Here is an 18,308-nt window from a genome sequence, read left to right on the forward strand (position 1 = left end):
TAAAGCTCGAGTAAAAGGTTTTGATAGATGATTTATCTATTGGTCAATTTGAGTGCATTGTATTCGATCAGAAAGAAATGACTTAATTAGGTTAAATATGCCACCTCGGATACCTAAACTATATAGTTTATGCATAAGTGTGTTGTGGTTGAGAAAGTCAAATGCTTTGGACAAATCTAGGAATACTGTGTCGGAATTTCATTGTCATCCAAGGCTTCAATGATTAGTTTTATTAATTGTACAGTTGCAGAATTAGTTGATTTGTCTTTTTGAAAACGAAGTGCGAGATAAAGTAAACTTTGCTTAGAAGATGGGCTGATAAACATTTATAATATCAAATTTTGAGCAAAAATCATAAATTTTTTTTGGAAATTATTTTTCGAGAACTTTGGAGGAGGGTGCTGTAATTGCTATTGGTCTGTAATTTAAAGGGTCTGTTTTAGGCCCCTTTTTATATATTGGTCTTATGACACCCTTTTTAAAGATCTTTGGGAATGTACCATTTCTTAATGATGAGTTTATAGCAAATTGTAGAGGCAGGAATAGATAGGGTGCATATTTTTTTACTAGATGGTTAGACCAACCATCAATATCACATGATTTCTTGTTCCTTAGGGAATTGATAGCTTTCTCAATGTCATTTATACGTACTTCTTCCAGTATCATAGAGTTTTGAATGGAATCAGTGTGTCGTCCCAAATTTTCACTGTGTTTTGTTTGTAAACTAGCGTTTGCGTTATCATTCACAAGAGAGTTGTTGAATATTGTTGCTATGGTTTCTGGGTCTTTAACCTCAGTTCCATTTATAGCTAGTGAAATATTTTCCTTATCTTTATTATTGCTTTTCCCTCTTTGTTTGTTTAGTATATCCCATATGATTTTAGATTTATTGCTTTTTATTTTTTGTGATAAATGGTGAGCTTTCTCAGATTTAATTATTTTTTTTATATTCTTTTTTCTTACTTTTATGCATATCATTATAAATTTTCTCTTTCGTAGCTATGAATTTTTTATACATGCTTTTTAGTTCAATTTTTCTCTGCAGATTTTTCTTTGAGACCTAATCTTTGTTTATTTTATTGAAATATATACATATCTTTCTAATAGGACAGGCAACATTTAGATAATATACAAGTGTGTTCATTAAATTTTCCCAAATTTTTACCGTAGGATCTGACTGCTACACTTCTGTCCATTCTTCTTTTTTTTAGAAGATAGAATAAATATCTGATATTATCTTCATTAATATTTCTGCATTCTATTACATATATTTTTGTTATATTATGGTTTGTGGGCAGGTTTACCTGCATTGGTTGTGCTGTTTGATCGGATATTATATTGTAGATCACCTCTGCTTTTATCATGTCAGAAGGCATGTTAGTGCTAATATGATCTATGAGGGTTTCAGTAGTGAGTGTTATCAAGGTGTTTTTTTTTTTACAATTTGATTAGGCCCATGCGATTTAAGAAGATCTATGAACTCTTTACTTCTTTTATTGTTTTGAAGGAGATTAATATTTATGTCACCTAGAATGATGACATTGCAATTTGACAGTGTAACTCTTTGAGTGTTTCCTTTTACCTTCCTTGATTTTTACTTAGCCCTTTTGGCCCTCCTTGCTTTTATCCATTATACACACACACACACACACACACACACACACACACACACACACACACACACACACACACACACACATATATATATATATATATATATGTGTGTGTGTGTGTGTGTGTGTGTGTGTTTTCTTTATTCTTGTGAAAAATAAGTGCATAGTGAACTAAATACGTTTTGTAAAAAACTCAGAAAGATGACTAAAATCGACTAACAGTTGATAGGGTCAAAAGAAAAAAAAATATTTCTTGCATGCAAATTGAATATATTTTACTTGCATTTTTTTTAGACAAAATGATATAACATGGTAATGTATATTTCTAAGGTTTTATATAGATAGGAGTGTATTTAAAATTTGTTTGTAGATTTTATGTAAATTGTATCTTATGTAAAAAAATTATATATATATAATGGGCATAAACAGCCATATGCAATGCTGTAAGTCCAATAAATATATTGATGATGATGATCCAAACAAGACAAAGAAAGTTCGTAACTTTATTGCGGTTGGAAACTTTGACAACCATCCTAATAACGATTTTTGTTCTGCCAAATATAGTGCACTTCATAAAATAACTTGGTGACATGGCAAGGCAAGATAAGTGTGAACATTTTGTAGGAATATGCATTGTAACTTTCAATGAGCTTAGAGATTTGTGTATATAATGATATTTTATATCATTGGTTATTTTTAAAAAATAATAATGTGAACAGCAAGGAAGTAGTGCCACTTTCAACATGGTGAGTTCTATGCATGCGGGAAGGTCTCTGTGTTCTATGACTCTTGTTTTCAAAGCACCAGCAAGGACTGCCTTTGAAAAGGGGTGAGTTACAGATTCTACTCAATATTAATGTAACGTTCTGTCAGTGGTATCCTGAGAAACCAGTAAAAGAAGTGGTTAAATTGGTATCCCAGTACAGTGGTGTGCCAGTGTCTGCAGTTTTAAGGGTTATGAAAGAGAGAAAAATGACCAGGAAAGTTGTGTCTCCCAAAAGAAAACACAAAGTTGTGTCTCGTGTTAATAAGTATGAATTTCGAAATAAGTGCAATAAGGCACAAAGTGCATTTTTACTTTTTAAACCAAGAACTGCCTACTTTGAAAAAGGTATTAACTGAAGTTAATAATGATGAAGATCTTCCAAGTTTCAGTGTGTCTACATTAAACCGCCTCTTGATGAATGTTGGGTTTGTTTTTGGAAAGAGGAACCGACAAGCAGCACTCGTTGATAGGGTTGATATTGTTGTTTGTCGGCAAAAATACCTCTGATACATTCAGGAACTACGAAAACCAAGGTAAGAAAATCTATTACTTGGATGAAACGTGGGTGAATGTGGGGCACACTGTAAGCAAGGTGTGGCATGATAGCACTATTACCTCAAAGAAGCAAGCTTTCCTCGAAGGACTATCAACTGGAGTTAAACAACCATCAGGAAAAGGCAAAAGACTCATTATCCCTCACATTGGAAATGAAAATGGCTTTGTTGAAAGTGTGGAACTTATTTTTGTGTCCAAGACGACTGGTGATTACCATCAAGACATGAACGGTGATGTTTTTAAAGAGTGGTTTTCATCTGTCCTTCCTAAACTTAATGCAGACAGGGTTATTGTTCTTGACAATGCTCCCTATCATAGCGTGAAATACGAAAATTACCGACCAATGCTTGATATTTTAGAATGGCTACATGGCAAAGTTGTCGTACTTCCAGCTGATTCATTAAAGTTGAAACTTTTGGATCAAGTTTCCCACTTGAAGCCAAGCTACGATAGTTACGTGATAGACGAAATGGCAAGGAGAGCAGGGCACACTGTGTTACTCTTGCCCCCTAACCACTGTAACCTCAATTCCATTGAACTGATATGGGCTCAAGTCAAAGCGTACGTTGCCAGGAACAACAAAACATTCAATCTTGTTTACTATACTATACTATACATTATACATAAAACAGTAGAAAATAATGTTTGAAAATTTTTAATTCAACAACATGTCTGTTAGACATCCATTTTGGCTCTTATATAAAATGAATAGGTGAAGCGAACTACAAGTGTAACAGCGGATGATTGCGGTAGTCGGCAGTCATGAATCAGCTGACACCGAGTGATACATCGAATCAGTGAGACAGTTTGTTTACAGAAGGTCTCAGGGTTGATGATTTACACTATAGTGTAGAGTTATAAAGGAGAAGAAACCTTACCGAAGCACTTGATTTCAGGTTTAAGCACATTCCTGAAACGTTGAACTTGATCAGGAAATTCGGAAGATAAATCATTTTCGCACTCATTACAGAGAGCAATAGCTGCATCTGAAGTTGCAGGAAGGAAGGAAGAACTGCTAACATTATCCATGCCCTTCTTCAGTTGAGAACAAGGGAAGCATTTAAGTGCCCCATAACTTGCTCCGTGGCAGTTTGCGGTGATTTATTGTTAACATTAAAATCGGATAGGTTATGCAAGGTCATAAGACAGAAGAAAATCCAAGACAAGACCTTTTTATTCAAGAAAAGAATCAATGGATAATGGATAAAAATGTGCAAGCAATTTTTGGGTTAATATTCCACATGAGAAATGAAATAATAATTTTGACTATTTCAGGGCCTCTTAGGTTTAGGGTTCACACCCACCTCTATGTTATGCCTTCATTCAAATTATAACGTTAAACTAGAATATAAAGCCAGATAGAAACAAAATGTTTTAATTTTATTGCCCACAAAAATTAACCTTTTCTATTTTTCTCACTTCGATTTATTACGTTTTTCGTAACAACCTCATGAGACGCAAGGCCCCTACATGCACAAGACCCAGGATGGTCGCCCACTTCGCAACCCCTTGCTATGCAAATGGTTAAACAACCTCAAGGCACCTCTGACTAGCAGAAATTCAAATATATCCATGCATAGTGAATATAATGGCCGTTGGCAACACTGGTAGTAGTGCTCTTGTCTAACTGCAGGAACTACATTGAGTCTCATGTGACTTCTTAGTACCCTGGCAAAGAAAAAATAATGGCAGCCATCGAGGCCTGTGCACAGCTGTGAAATAAAGCTCACTTACGCAATGTCAAACACCTGGGCTTGACGTGCATATTGCATGCTATTGTAGGTGTGCCTCCTTGCAGATGGGTTTCTTCCGGGTCTCTGAGTCCACCACCCATTTGTCCTCTTCCGTTTACCTCCTCATCTATTCTTCCACTTCTCTCAATTATGCTTCCTAGATATATGAGGCTCTCCACTACCCTCAACTCTTCTCTGTCCATCTTTATTCTTGGTTCATTTCTGGCTCTGTAAAGTTTGCATAACCTTACTTTATTTATGTAAAGATTATAAATTATAGTAATATCATGTATTTAAAACATAATAATATTCTTTATACATTTTCAGACTGGCAGAACTAACGTTTATGGCATGCACATTTCATCACCAAACATGATTATATACCAGCTGAATGAACAACCTAATGCTTTGTATGGAAAAATAGAAATACCAGTAGTAAATTATATCAGCTTTGGAGGATTTAATGAAACATCTTCAGTAGAATTTGGATATGGTATGTATGATTGAGCAGACAATTTAATTTTGTCATAATAGATAATAATCCTAATCATTATCCACTGGTGACTGCTTGTACTTGTTATGTAAATTCAAATATTTTGGAACAATATTTTGATGCATTTCAACATCAAATTTTACCCCATAAGATAACTTTATCATCTGTACATCAGTAAAAACAAGCACCCCGATGGTGAGTGCTGAGGGGACTCACCTAAAACAAGGACTCCAATGGTGAGAGGGAGGGGACTCACCTAAAACAAGCACCCTGATGGTGAGAGGCGAGGGGACTCACCTAAAACAAGCACCCTGATGGTGAGAGGTGACAGGACTCACCTTACAAAAGCACCCCGATGGGAACAAAATACTGCTACGTCCACGTCGTTGTTTCTGGGTTATGCTTAATGCAGTTTCTTATAAAAATTCAACATGCCTCACGTCATTTTGCGATTAAAAGTGTATTTTTTACCATTCCGCAATATTTCATTTTTGCGATTACAGCACTATCTATCACAAATCCAACAAAAAGTTTCAGACATGATTCATCGTATTTTTGTCTGGAGAATCCGAATGTGCAATAAAAAATGGGGGTTCCCATTTGAGATTTTAAAGTTGCCCCTCGCCACACCCCCAGGAGGTGGGGTGGAACATGGATTTTGGCATCATTGGATGAGCCCCTTGGAGACGAACAAATTTCATTCAGAACTTTTTTTTTGATCAGATGCGTACTTTTTGAGATATTTCATTGTCTCAAGCTAAAAAACTCACCCAGTATACAGGGTGTTTCAGAGCGACCCAGACACTACCTTTTTCTCGAGAACGGCAGATCGTATCAAGTTGAAACATAAAAATGCACCACTAAGTTGGGTTCAAAGAATCCGTAGAAAGTATTTGCAACAGCCCAAAAGCCATTTATGCGATTTTCAAATGGGAAGAGTATGTTTGGAATGCAGATTCAGAAAGGCAGGGAAACAATGCGATTGTTATATGAAACATTTGTCTGTACCACCTACCATTTTCCGTGTAGAAAATGGGTTTGCAAAAAAAGGAAGGTGAGCCAAATCGAGTATATCGACCTTAACAATTAAGATACGTGCAGCACCATGCAGTGCAGGACACAAGCTTTCCAACGATATGCCACATGATGACTGCGGAACTAAAAAAGGATGAAACTGCATGACCCAAAAAAGGGGGTCTAAAGTTAGGAAAGAACTCAAAAATTTCAAATGGCAAGGGAGGTCGAGTAATACCTCATTTTAAAGGTCACAGAAGACGTGAAAAGGATGCGAACATGATTTTGTAATCCACTGATCAGTTTCAAAATGGCAACCCAAACAATTCCGACCCCTGAAGTTGGTGTTCTGAAGTGAGGAATTACGTACGTAAATAGCAAAACACAATCACTGGACAGAGTACATAAGATCCTGTACAAAGAATGCCAGTGGAACAGCTGTTGGGTAAGTGCCAATGAAATAGTTCTGCTGCTGCTTGTGTGTATGCTGCAAGGTATCCTGATCAGGAACATCATTCAAGATATGTTTTTCACACCCTTACCGATCGTGTACACAGAAGGGGCAATGTGCAACCTTCTAGCAGTCACAAACATGAAAGTATTGCTCGGCCTGTTCGAGATGAGAGGTCTGATGTGTACTTGCAGCCTTCCATCTCAATCGTCTCGTGAGTATCAGGCTACTTGCTCGTAATTCTGGTGTCAGCGCGCAAGTACAGTGAGAAGGATTAGGATCACAAATTTCATCTGTACCACATGTCCTAGCATCAAGAGCTACACGGAACTGATTTTCAAAGTAGGCTAGACTTTTGCATGTGGTCTCAAGCTCAAGTGAATGCAAATGTTCGATTCTTTGACGAAATGTTGTGGTCTGACGAGGCTACAATGGTGGATGCAAGAGGTTGATCATCAATGTAGAGGGTCTGTGAATGTGTGGTGTGGAATCATCGGCGGACGAATAATTGTACCTCATTTTTTTCAAGCGAGGCTTATGGGTGTTCTGTACCGCACATTTCTTCAAGAACAATTGCCCAGTTTTCTCGAAGACGTTCACTTACACATCAGAACTCACATGTTGCTACAACAAGATGGCTGCCCAGCACATTTTGAGCTGACAGTGAGGAATCAGGTGAATGCAATGTTTCCTGGTCACTGTGTAGGTAGAGGTGGGCCTGTGCCCTGGCCTCCTAGGTCACCAGACTTAACATGTTTAGATAATTACCTTTGGGGAGGACTGAAAGAAATCGTTTACCAAAATCACCCTACAATGAGGATGACATGATCAAGCGCATAGTTGCTGCATGCAGGCAGATTAGTGAGGCAGAATTTATTGCAGCACAGAATTATTTCAGTGTCCATGTGCAGAAATGCATTGAGTCCGATGGGAGAACTTTCGAACATCTACTGTAAATTGGTAGATGTGCATCACACTGGGTGATTTACCTATTCTTCTCGATTTCGTTGTTCATTGGTTTCTGATTACTCTTTCGTTTTTCTTATCATCATTTCAGTTAGGCCTATTTCTCTTGTCAAACAATGGTTTGGCAATCAATTGTGAGAAAAAGAACTTTTTCGTTGGCGAAGCAGCCGTTAAACATGCCAATGAATTCCTTATTGTGTGTGACAGTAAACCATTGGATGCCAGTCCTAAGCATGGAGAAAGTGTGAAGGGCGGTCAAAGTTGCAGCTCAAACAAAGCTTACAGTAGAACGGTGTTTCAAGAGTGGACCCATTACCATAATTGCTTGTACAGGATCTTATGTACTCTGTCCAGTGTTTGTGTTTTGCTATTTACGTACGTAATTCTTCACTTTGGAACACCAACTTCAGGGGTCGGAATTGTTTTGGTCACTATTTTGAAACCGGTCAGTGGATTACAAAATCATGTTCGCATCCTTTTCACGTTTTCTGTGACCTTTAAAATGAGGTATTACTCGACCCCCCTTGCCATTTGAAATTTTCGAGTTCTTCCCTAACTTTAGACCCCCTTTTTTGGGTCATGCAGTTTCATCCATTTTAGTCTCGCAGTCATCATGTGGCATATCGTTGGAAAGCTTGTATCCTGCACTTTCCGAAACTGTTATGGTACTGCACTTATCTCAATTGTTAAGCTCGGTATACTCGATTTGGCTCACCTTCCTTTTTTTGCAAACCCATTTTCTACACGGAAAATGGTAGCTGGTATAGACAAATGTTTCATATAACAATCATATTTTTTTCCCACCTTTCTGAATCTGCATTCCAAACATACCCTTCCCATTTGAAAATCACACGAACGGGCCATGTGCTTCCCAATAAAACCACAAAGGGTGGCTTTCGGGCTGTACTGATTCTTTGGGCCCAACTTAATGGTGAATTTTTATGTTTCAACTTGATACGATCTGCCGTTCTCGAGAAAAAGGTAGTGTCTGGGTTGCTCTGAAACACCCTGTATATGCTACAAGAATATATGTTTAGCATTCTTTTTAATATTGTGAATATAATGTACAATTTATGTAAACTTCTTGATCACATGTGTGTAGCATGTAAATTTTTTTGTTCTTATACTGTAATAGCTTGAATACCATAGATTATATTGTATTTTCATGTATCTGACAAAATTCATACCCATGCAAAATGGGTCAATGGATGAATAGATATTGTGATTATGATTATTACATATATACACAGGAATAGAATGAAAAGTGTCAGAAAAACAGATAAATAAAAATGACGAAGGAGACAGTAAACACCACAAATAAGAAGTACTTTTATGTTTTACAGATGTGTACTACATGGCCACTAAAGAGCATGGGCACAGAATACTGATGATGGCATTAGTATTGTGTTGCCAGAGAAAGGTGATAGTTTATAAATGTTGAATTTCAACCAGTGTTTACTGTATGGTGGATAGTTGGTGGGTGATGTTTTGGAAGGGAGGGAAAGACGATTATTAGGTGGCTATGTTGAGTCCGAAGGGTATAGTGGCATGCATGCCTGATATGTAGGCTCTCACATTGGTTACGAGAGGAGGTGTCAGTGTGTGGGGGTAATTGGTGCATTATAGCCATGCAGAAGCAGTTGTTGAAGGTGGTGTTGTGGCTGTTGATGTGGGTGGCAACAGTGAGGTCGGAGTCAACCCAAAACTAGCACAGCAAGGGTATTCTGGGAGAGGTGTGTTTGGGTGTAAAACCATTCAAGATGTCAATAATAACAATGATAATCATGATAACAATAATAAAGATGAAACTCGAAAAATTAGATAATTACAATTGGTATTAATATCTGCCTGTAACTTAAAACTAGAATTAACAATTTTAGCTAATGTAATTGTTTCTATTATATAAATTCTACATGCTTTCAATATTTATGCCATATTCATGCATTATAATTTATCAGTATTTGTAATTTAACAATATTGGAAACATTTTGGTATCAACCCATCTTTGGATATTCTATAAAATAAATTATTTAGTAAAAATATAAATAAATTCCATTGCTCTTCCTTCATCATGAGACTAATCCGGGGTATATAGCTTATTGTTAATTCTTTAAAGTAATGAAATAAATTTGTTGGAAACTGTATGTAAAATATATTACAAAGATTCAGACCATTTATAGCTAATTTCAAGTGTGAGTTGTAACAAAATGAACATCATTGCATATTTTTCTCGTCTCTTACTCTAGCTAAAAGGTTCTTCTCTTTGCAAAACTTCAATGGAGTGATTGAAAGCCCAACTTTCACTTGGCGATCTTCTCTGCTGTGTGTTTCCGTAGGTTACTTTTTCCCTTCATATCTGACAGACCATAAGAGAAAAATTGATGTTATTGCACTTCATAATGGAGGCAAAGAACTGAATTTAGGGCAAATCAAGAGCCATAAGGATATTATGGTAAGAAAATTTCATGTGAAAATTAGAAATCTTGATGCAAATACAAAGTGGACATTCTATCTTTTTTTTTAAAAAAAAATATGGATATTCATATTCTTTAGAATCCTATACTTGTTGATAATTACACCCAGTCAGATTGATTCAAATTTAAACAAGAATGCACGGTCATCACTGTTGTGTTAATTTTGTGAATGCTAGTGACAGTGGTTCTTCATTAGCATGCAATATTTATTACCTTTTGCCTTATTCTAACATAAATTTATTCACCTGAAGATAAAAGAAGAATGTCTTCGAAATATTACAATAAGTAAGAGTATTAGACAATGGATAATGTCCAATTCACATTGTATGCTAATCTCTGTTGTACCTAGTGATAAACATGATGATGATGATGTCAGGAAAAATATACTACATCAATACAAAATCAGTGGTTTTGAGCCAATAGCAAAGGAGGAAATAATCAAGCTTAAAATTTTCCACAGCAGCACTACGGCTAAATAGCATGGTATACTGTGGTTATTAGTTAATTCTTCTTCGTTTTACATATGGTTGATGGAGGAGAGAGGTTGCACCACTCACCATCTACAAAAAGTGTTGATTAATGATAAAGGAAATTAACAAAGACTGACTTAAATTGCAAAAGAGAAAGATTTGAAATTAAAAGTTGAGCACCTTTACTTTTATGCAGGCATTAAGATGAAAATTAGTATAATCTATTGAAATATCATTCAAACTAAGCTTACAAAGACATAACATAACTGCTGCCTATAAACAATTAGATGGGGCAGGAGTTTATCAGATGGCATGCAATTTATATAAGGTTTATGTAGGCCAAACCAAGAGGGTCCATAAAGACAAGAACCAATGATATCATTTGGTATATTATGAGGAGAGGGCAATATTAATCAAGAATTGTCACAACCTTATGTACAATTGGCAACATATGCACCATCCGAAGTGCTGTTACAGTACGGAAGGTGTACACACGTATGCTTTGTGTTTGCTTTGACTAGATTCGACTGCAGGTGATGTATATATTCACCCAGTTATGGAGAACATTACAATCACATTAAGTGAGATGATGTTAAACAACAAAAGTAGCAGAAGAGGAAGAAGTTGGAAAAGACATAGAAGAAGAAGAAGAAGAAGAAAAAGATAATATAAGAAGTATGAAGAGTTGTCTGGCCTCTTGTGGAATAGATTGTGCATAATAGAAAACCAAAATATGACTCAAAAAATTCAGTTTGTATGATGCGGACATTGAGTTGCACTTGCTTCAAAGACTTCCGTACCAGAAATATTTATTCTGTATGAACTTGAAGTACATGCATGCTGACATGCTATGCATTATTGTATGATTGTGTGTATTATAGTAATATTTACATTAGAAGTGGAATATGACAAGCAATTCTACAAAAAAAAAAAAATACTGCATACAAGAAGAAAGAGGTAAATACTGGTGTTTATTTCAGTTAATTTTGTTCACAGAAATCTGCTAAAAGATCTTATATTTTCCAGCAGCTATTCTTCATAAAATGAACGAAGATTTATTAAAAAATAAAACTACAATCATAATTAGTGGTAAAGGCATTGCAATAGAAAATTGCTGATTAAAATTACAAAAATTCCTCATCTGAAAGGACACAACAGCATCAAGTGATAACAGATATGGATGATTTTGAAGAGGAAACAAGAAAAAAGAGAATACCATATGATGGGTTAAGCACTTGTCATTCCATGGTAGGTGCAGGAAACAGCTTCACTCACATGATTCATGGGCTCAAGTTTTAATACTTCTAAAACCTATTTCAAGTCATTGTCATTTATAACCATGTTTTTATGTTTCTAGCATATCAAGTATTTAATTCAATTTCCATCAAAAGGATTGAGAATGATCTGAAAATTAAAACTACCACAAAACAGAGCTGCATGTTATCATTTTCGTCCTGGTTGTTTTTATCTCCATATCTTTTATATAACTTATTTACCTATTTGTGTATTTTTCTACTAATATAGGACAATCAATGGACTACAAAAACATTTTTTGGCCAATTAGGATACGAAGAACAAAGGGATCTGAAGGTCCAGTTGAGAGCATCGTCAAGCTTGAAGGATTCACATATATTAATTCATGAAATATCCATTGGATGTGAAGCTAAAAATAGATGTAAGTAACTTTGTGCAATCTCAAATTGGCGATCATATATAATTTACATTAATTATTTAATTAATGGTCACACGATTTTTAGTAGTTTTGCAAATACATCCATCTAGCTATATTTTCTTATTGCATTATATGCTTGTATTTCACAATTTTATTTACAGTACTTCGCATGTAAGTCATTCAAATGTAATGATCTCGTGAATGGAATGAATGTCTAATATTTTTGTCATGATTTACAGTATTTACCCTGTACACATTTTTAAATTTAAAAAAGCTGGCAAATACATTTTTCATAATTACTTTTAGAGTTTTTCCCTTGTGTGAGGACTGTTTAAATGTAATAATGGTAGAAATTTGATAATATTTTTATAAAATTGCATAGCAGTCAATAATACAGATTTTTATGCTTTATGTTCCAGTAAATGAAAAATCACTGATAATTAACAAAGAAGCATCCATTGAGTGTCATTCAAGAACAAATGCATTGGACTTACCCATGACATTATCTTATGATAGTAGCAGTGGTAAAGGTAAGAAATATGATATACCTTGATATGGGGTGGAGGTTTGGACGTGTGTGAATCTGTTTGATTCTTTATGTCATTATAAATCTTTTTAAAGTGACTACTTTGTACATTAGAAACAAAAGTATCCCCCTTTTCCTTCCAATATAAAACAATAAATATCCTTTACAATCATGGCCAGAGTTTCCTTTTTATCAGTTTCTTATTGAAATAAGACGTTGCCTTAACCTCCTGGAAGACTGCCAGGTTGCGGGATGTACAATCTTGCCTTTGGTATCTTCAGTGGCATCAACTTATATGGGCCTATGGGGCTTCCCACCCAATAACTTGCTTAATTATTATATATATATTTTTTTAGAAATAGAGTTCATGTGCTTAAAATAAATATTTCATAATTATATACTAAAATAATTCTGACTCATTGACTGAGTGTTATCAAAATATTTCATCATAATTTGTCATATCTACAATATGATACCTTTCAGCATCTTACATTATTTACATACACTATCTATGGTCATAATGTTATTAGAAGAATAAGGGAGGATTAGGGCTTATAACTGGAATGAGGATCAGCAAGCACTAAAATTAATGAATATATATATATTTTTTTAAAAAAAAATTGAACAACGTGGTTAAAATATAAAAGAAACCCAAAATCCAACCACAATATGAATCACTTACTGCAGAAAGGCAACTAGTCCAATATTTACACATTTCCTTTATTGTGACGATAATGGTTTGTAACAGCTCAGTGGATCGTTTACCGCAGAAATGACACCTGTCTGCTTGATAACAATGGGCATGGCAATGACTTCAATTTTCAGTTTACTGCAGAAAGGGAACATCTCCCGGACTAGTTCCCTGTCTGCAATAAATGAGATTTTGTAGTGAAATGTGGACCTGTTTCTTTTCTGCTGTAAGCGGTTCATATGTGGATATTAAATAATAAAATCTTTCATCATTTTCTTGTTCAAGCACTCAAAAGGCACTAATCTTCAAAATAGGCACAAATACAACTAAAATAGGCCAAAACAGCCACTACAAAATTCATGTATTTATAATCTCTTCATGTATTTAGCTCTTCATATGTTCAGCTCTTCATGTATTCATGTGGCATACTTTTCTGCCAAATGTACCTGAAATTATACCTTCATCAAGGTTTTAAAGTATTATTTTAATTTAAGATCACTTGGCCCATGCTTGTTCATGACAATTTCATACATTGGAAATGATTTTTGGGGAAACTTTTCTCCACGACTTCTCATGCAACAAATACCAATGTTTTGACTCCAATATAAATGTAGGTGACCACTTGTTCTCTGGCAGAACTTGGACGCTTATATAAACTGTTTCTCATGTAACAAATACCGATGTTATGGCTCCCATGTGATGGTAGGTGTACAGTACATCTTCCATCAGATCCATGCCACTTTGCTTGATGATGCAAAATGTTTCCAATAGAAGGTGAAAAGTCATGTGAACGTGTGGTTGCATAGCGCTGTGTTATTATTTCATTTATAAGATGCACCATAGTTTTCTTTAGCATAACATTTTCTAAAACTTCCTCGTTCTAAATGTGTAAATATATACAGTTTATTATTTAAGCATGAAACACAAAAATAATGGATTTTCATGCAAAAACGTGTCACATCTTGCATTTTATGCAAAATCGCTATATTTCGCAATTTGGAATGGATGAAAATGTGTTCAGAACATATGACTGCATGTGCAAATACTTTTTTTTCAGTAAGAATTGACATTTTTTGGTGTTATTGCATTTGCGAAAAATCAAGGTTCATAGCTATAGCTTAACCGGAAGCAGAAAATTAGTATTCTCTTCTAATGCAGCTGCAGTTACAAGTAATAACAGTTACTTTTAGAGAAATTCTGTATGTACCTGCTTTTAAAAGTAAAAAAAGGTAAAGTACTCCCCTGTGCTTAGCACCATGCCATGAAGGTGTATAGGGGGTGTGGGGGTAACGCCCCACACTTTCTTGATCTGGTCGTGAGTGGGAGTGATGTGATCAGCATCATGCCCCTGACTGCCTTTACTCCACAGGGTTTCCCCCAGGTACCCATATCATTCGACACTGGGTGGGCACCGGGGCTGCTTCCAACATTTTGAAAGTAATTGACTATAAATGTAATAGAGTTACTTTTTGTATTAGTGACATATCAGGTTACTTTATGGTACTTTTATTGTTAACTTGAAAATTTGTAATGTGGGAGAAGACCTAAATTTGACAACTCTGCTTCCAACTATGCATGTTCTCTATATGTTAGAGTAATAGAATTTCCATGGAATAGCCAGAGGCAAGGAGGCTAGTCTTTTTGCATACTAAATTTAGAGCATCCACATTTTAATTCAATTTGTCATTTTTAATGACAAATTTGTTGTTTGGGGGGGAGGGGTTATACAGCATTCTTGTGGTATGCAATAGTCGAGCTAGATAGAATTATTCATTTTCAAGAGAGTGGATCTTGAGCTTGAAATAAGTTCAAGTTGAATATGTGCCATCACATGCATAGTACTGTGGCCCACTTACAAACTATTTTTAAAATTAGAATCATTTAAGCAAAGCTGACATCTTCTTCCATAATTTATTTTTTTATGATAATTTAAATACATATATAGAGACTTATATTATGTATGAGTAACATATATAAAACACATGTAATCTCACATATTTATCTTTTTAAATTAATGATCATTGATTGCGTAATTTGTTGCAAGAAAATTTCCAGCAGAAAGTAACTGTAAAGAGAATGCACAAATCAGCCAGCACTGTATTTTTTAACATTTTAGAAACTCAATGCCATTAGAATCTTTACTATATCTTAATGTTTATCAATATATTGTTATGTTAGTACCTTTTAATCACATACTATACAACTGTAAAATTAATAAAAAATATATCATGATTTGTTATATCAAGTACATATGCAATTTTAATAACTAACAGCATATTATTCAAACCATTACTATTTTCATTTTTATATATCCACAGGTCAAGATGCCGATGTTCAATACATACAACCAAATGTTGGTGTTGAATACCTCACATCAAATTTTGATCATTCACAACAGGATTGGACTCTAAACAATTTTGTAATAGTTGATATCCTTGATGTTATAAATCCTCCAGGTGAAGTTTTTATCTGTACTATTGGAGTTCAAATTATTGTAAACTCTTACATTACGAAAGGAAAATATACACATCACACAAAAAATAGACTCCTATAAGAAATCATACACATATATAAGGGTGTCTACCAGTCTGGAAATCCTGGTAAAATTAAGAGAATTTACTATTCCTGAAAAAAAATCATGCAAACGTCAGGGAAATTTAATGTGCTTCTGGAATAATCAAGGTTTTTGTAGTGTACTATAAGTAGGTTTTTTGACCAATAAAGATAAAAGAACAAGAAAGAAATTAAAAATTTGTTGTGTTCAGACTGGACTTCAATTTGATATAAGATGTATTACCAGTAGTTACAATTTTTGTGTATTAAATGTTCTAGGAAAAAGTCATATTTTGAACTGTTTTTATTTAGAAATCTACAACAGTAAGTGGCTACTGGAATTTCCCACTCTTTTTTTTTTAATCTTTAGTCTGGAAAATTTTTGTTCTTGATCTTGAAAATCTGGAAAAGTCATGAAATTTTCTTTATACAAAATTCTAGACACCCTGTATTATTCTATTTAATTGACTCTTCCTTGGATTAATGACAGCAGCAATTCATCATGATATGGACTCTGCAAGTCTGTGGATGTGGCTCACATCAATTTGAAGCAGGGGCGGTGACAGAGGGGGGCAAAGGAGTGCTTTCACACCCCTTAATTTTGCTCCCCACACCCCTCAGCTTCCCCTTTTCAAAACCTATGTTGAACCAAAAACAGTAACTCTAGCAATGTTATTTTATGTCATGCCATCACACTGAGCACCGAATGTTAGGTTTTGAAATAACTCTCCCTTAAAAAAAAAAATCTGAAAAAAATATGCTGGTGATCCATGTATGTCATTGCCTGCTTTGAACAAGCTGTTCTTTCACATTACTAAACATGTCATTGTTGTGTGAAAAATCAAACGAAAATGAAGCAGTTTCATTGACATATTACCACAGATGCTTACTAAAAGTTGATTACTATTGGCAGTGGCAGTGATTGGGGGAAGGTGGAGGGAGTAGTTGCTCCCTCCTCCACTTTTTGCCACTTTGCCATCTTAATGCTAAGCTTTGCCTACCAAGAAAAGTAAACTTTTCCTGTCCCTCAGTTTTGGCACCCAATAGCCGCTACTGAATATTTGATTTAGTGGTTAAAACTAGGGATGGCCAAACGGATCCGGATCCGAAAAATCTGGATCCAAAAGTTATGGATCTGGATCCAGATCAGAAAATTCCGGATCCGGATCCGAGAGTTTTGGATCTGGATCTGGATCTGAGAGTTTCAGATCTGGATCCGGATTCGAAAGTTCCAGATCTGGATCTGGATCCGAAAGTTCCGGATCTGAGAGTTTCGGATCTCAATCCCATTATAATATTACCACACCTTAAAAGGTATTATGATCTTCGATTACAAAGAAATTTTTCATTAGTTAGTCCTACAATAATTTTTTTCAAGTGTTGTTCCTAAAATACTTTGCTACGCATCGGCTAACACACTCGTGCACAAAAATAATCTTACTTGTTTAACATAAAATGTCAGAGGTGATTTTGTAAATGGCATTGAAAAGAATATGTATTCATTCAAATGTATATGAAATGGAAACACACATGAATGTGAGACATTCTATTCCAATATGAAACCTTTAACACATAGAACAAGATATATAATTATACAAAAATTATACAATTTTTCTACAGTTACAGTTTTACAAATTAAAATAAAACATTATAATATATGCAGTGTTATATAATTACAAAGTGTAAGACTAACAAGGGAGGTTATCTAAGTGTCCCCTCCTATTTCCATGAAACTTGGCAGGTGTATAGTGGGGCCCAATGGAAGAAATACGTGCTTTTTTTGTTTCAGCTAAAAACGGTTTTAGGGGGCAACCCCCCTTAAATGTCAAGATGAGAACAAATTGAAGTGAGGATCTGACCCTGTTTCCCCCTCCGATTTCCATGATACTTGGCAGGTGTGTGTATAAATGGGCCCAAAGGAAGAAATACGTGTTTCTTGTTTCGGCTAAAAAACTGTTTAAGAGGGCAACCCCTCAAATGTCAATATGAGGACAAATTTAAGTGGTCATTTGACCTCTGTGTCCCCCTCCGATTTCCATGAAACTTTGCAGGTGTATAGAGGGCCCCAAAGGAAGAAATACGTGGTTTTTTTTTTGTTTCAGCTAAAAGAAATGTTTTAGAGGGCAAAACCCGCCTCAAATGTCAATATGAGGACAAATTGACGTGGGGATCATCTGACCCCTGTGTTCCCCTCCAATTTCCATGAAATTTGGCAGGTGTATAGAGGGCCCTTATGCCCCCTGTTTCTTCCTATGCCATATTTACGTGGTTTCGGGGTTGGATCCCCACTTCAATTTCTCCTCATCTTGACATTTGAGGGGGGGTTCCCCC

The 18,308-nt window shown here is 35.3% G+C and overlaps 1 protein-coding gene across 1 annotated transcript in view; it reads left to right on the forward strand.

The window, feature by feature from the left end:
- Positions 1-18,308, forward strand: part of LOC145979775 (uncharacterized) — a 240,510-nt gene that overhangs the window by 68,946 nt on the left and 153,256 nt on the right. The window contains exons 6-10 of the mRNA XM_083112754.1: positions 4,995-5,160; positions 9,838-10,043; positions 12,060-12,210; positions 12,627-12,737; positions 15,743-15,880. Coding sequence (XP_082968880.1) covers positions 4,995-5,160; positions 9,838-10,043; positions 12,060-12,210; positions 12,627-12,737; positions 15,743-15,880 — 772 coding nt within the window. The remainder of the gene's footprint in view (positions 1-4,994; positions 5,161-9,837; positions 10,044-12,059; positions 12,211-12,626; positions 12,738-15,742; positions 15,881-18,308) is intronic.

Source organism: Lepisma saccharinum, chromosome 26 (genome assembly GCF_977018435.1).
Source record: "Lepisma saccharinum chromosome 26, izLepSacc3.1, whole genome shotgun sequence".
NCBI classification, from domain to species: domain Eukaryota; kingdom Metazoa; phylum Arthropoda; class Insecta; order Zygentoma; family Lepismatidae; genus Lepisma; species Lepisma saccharinum.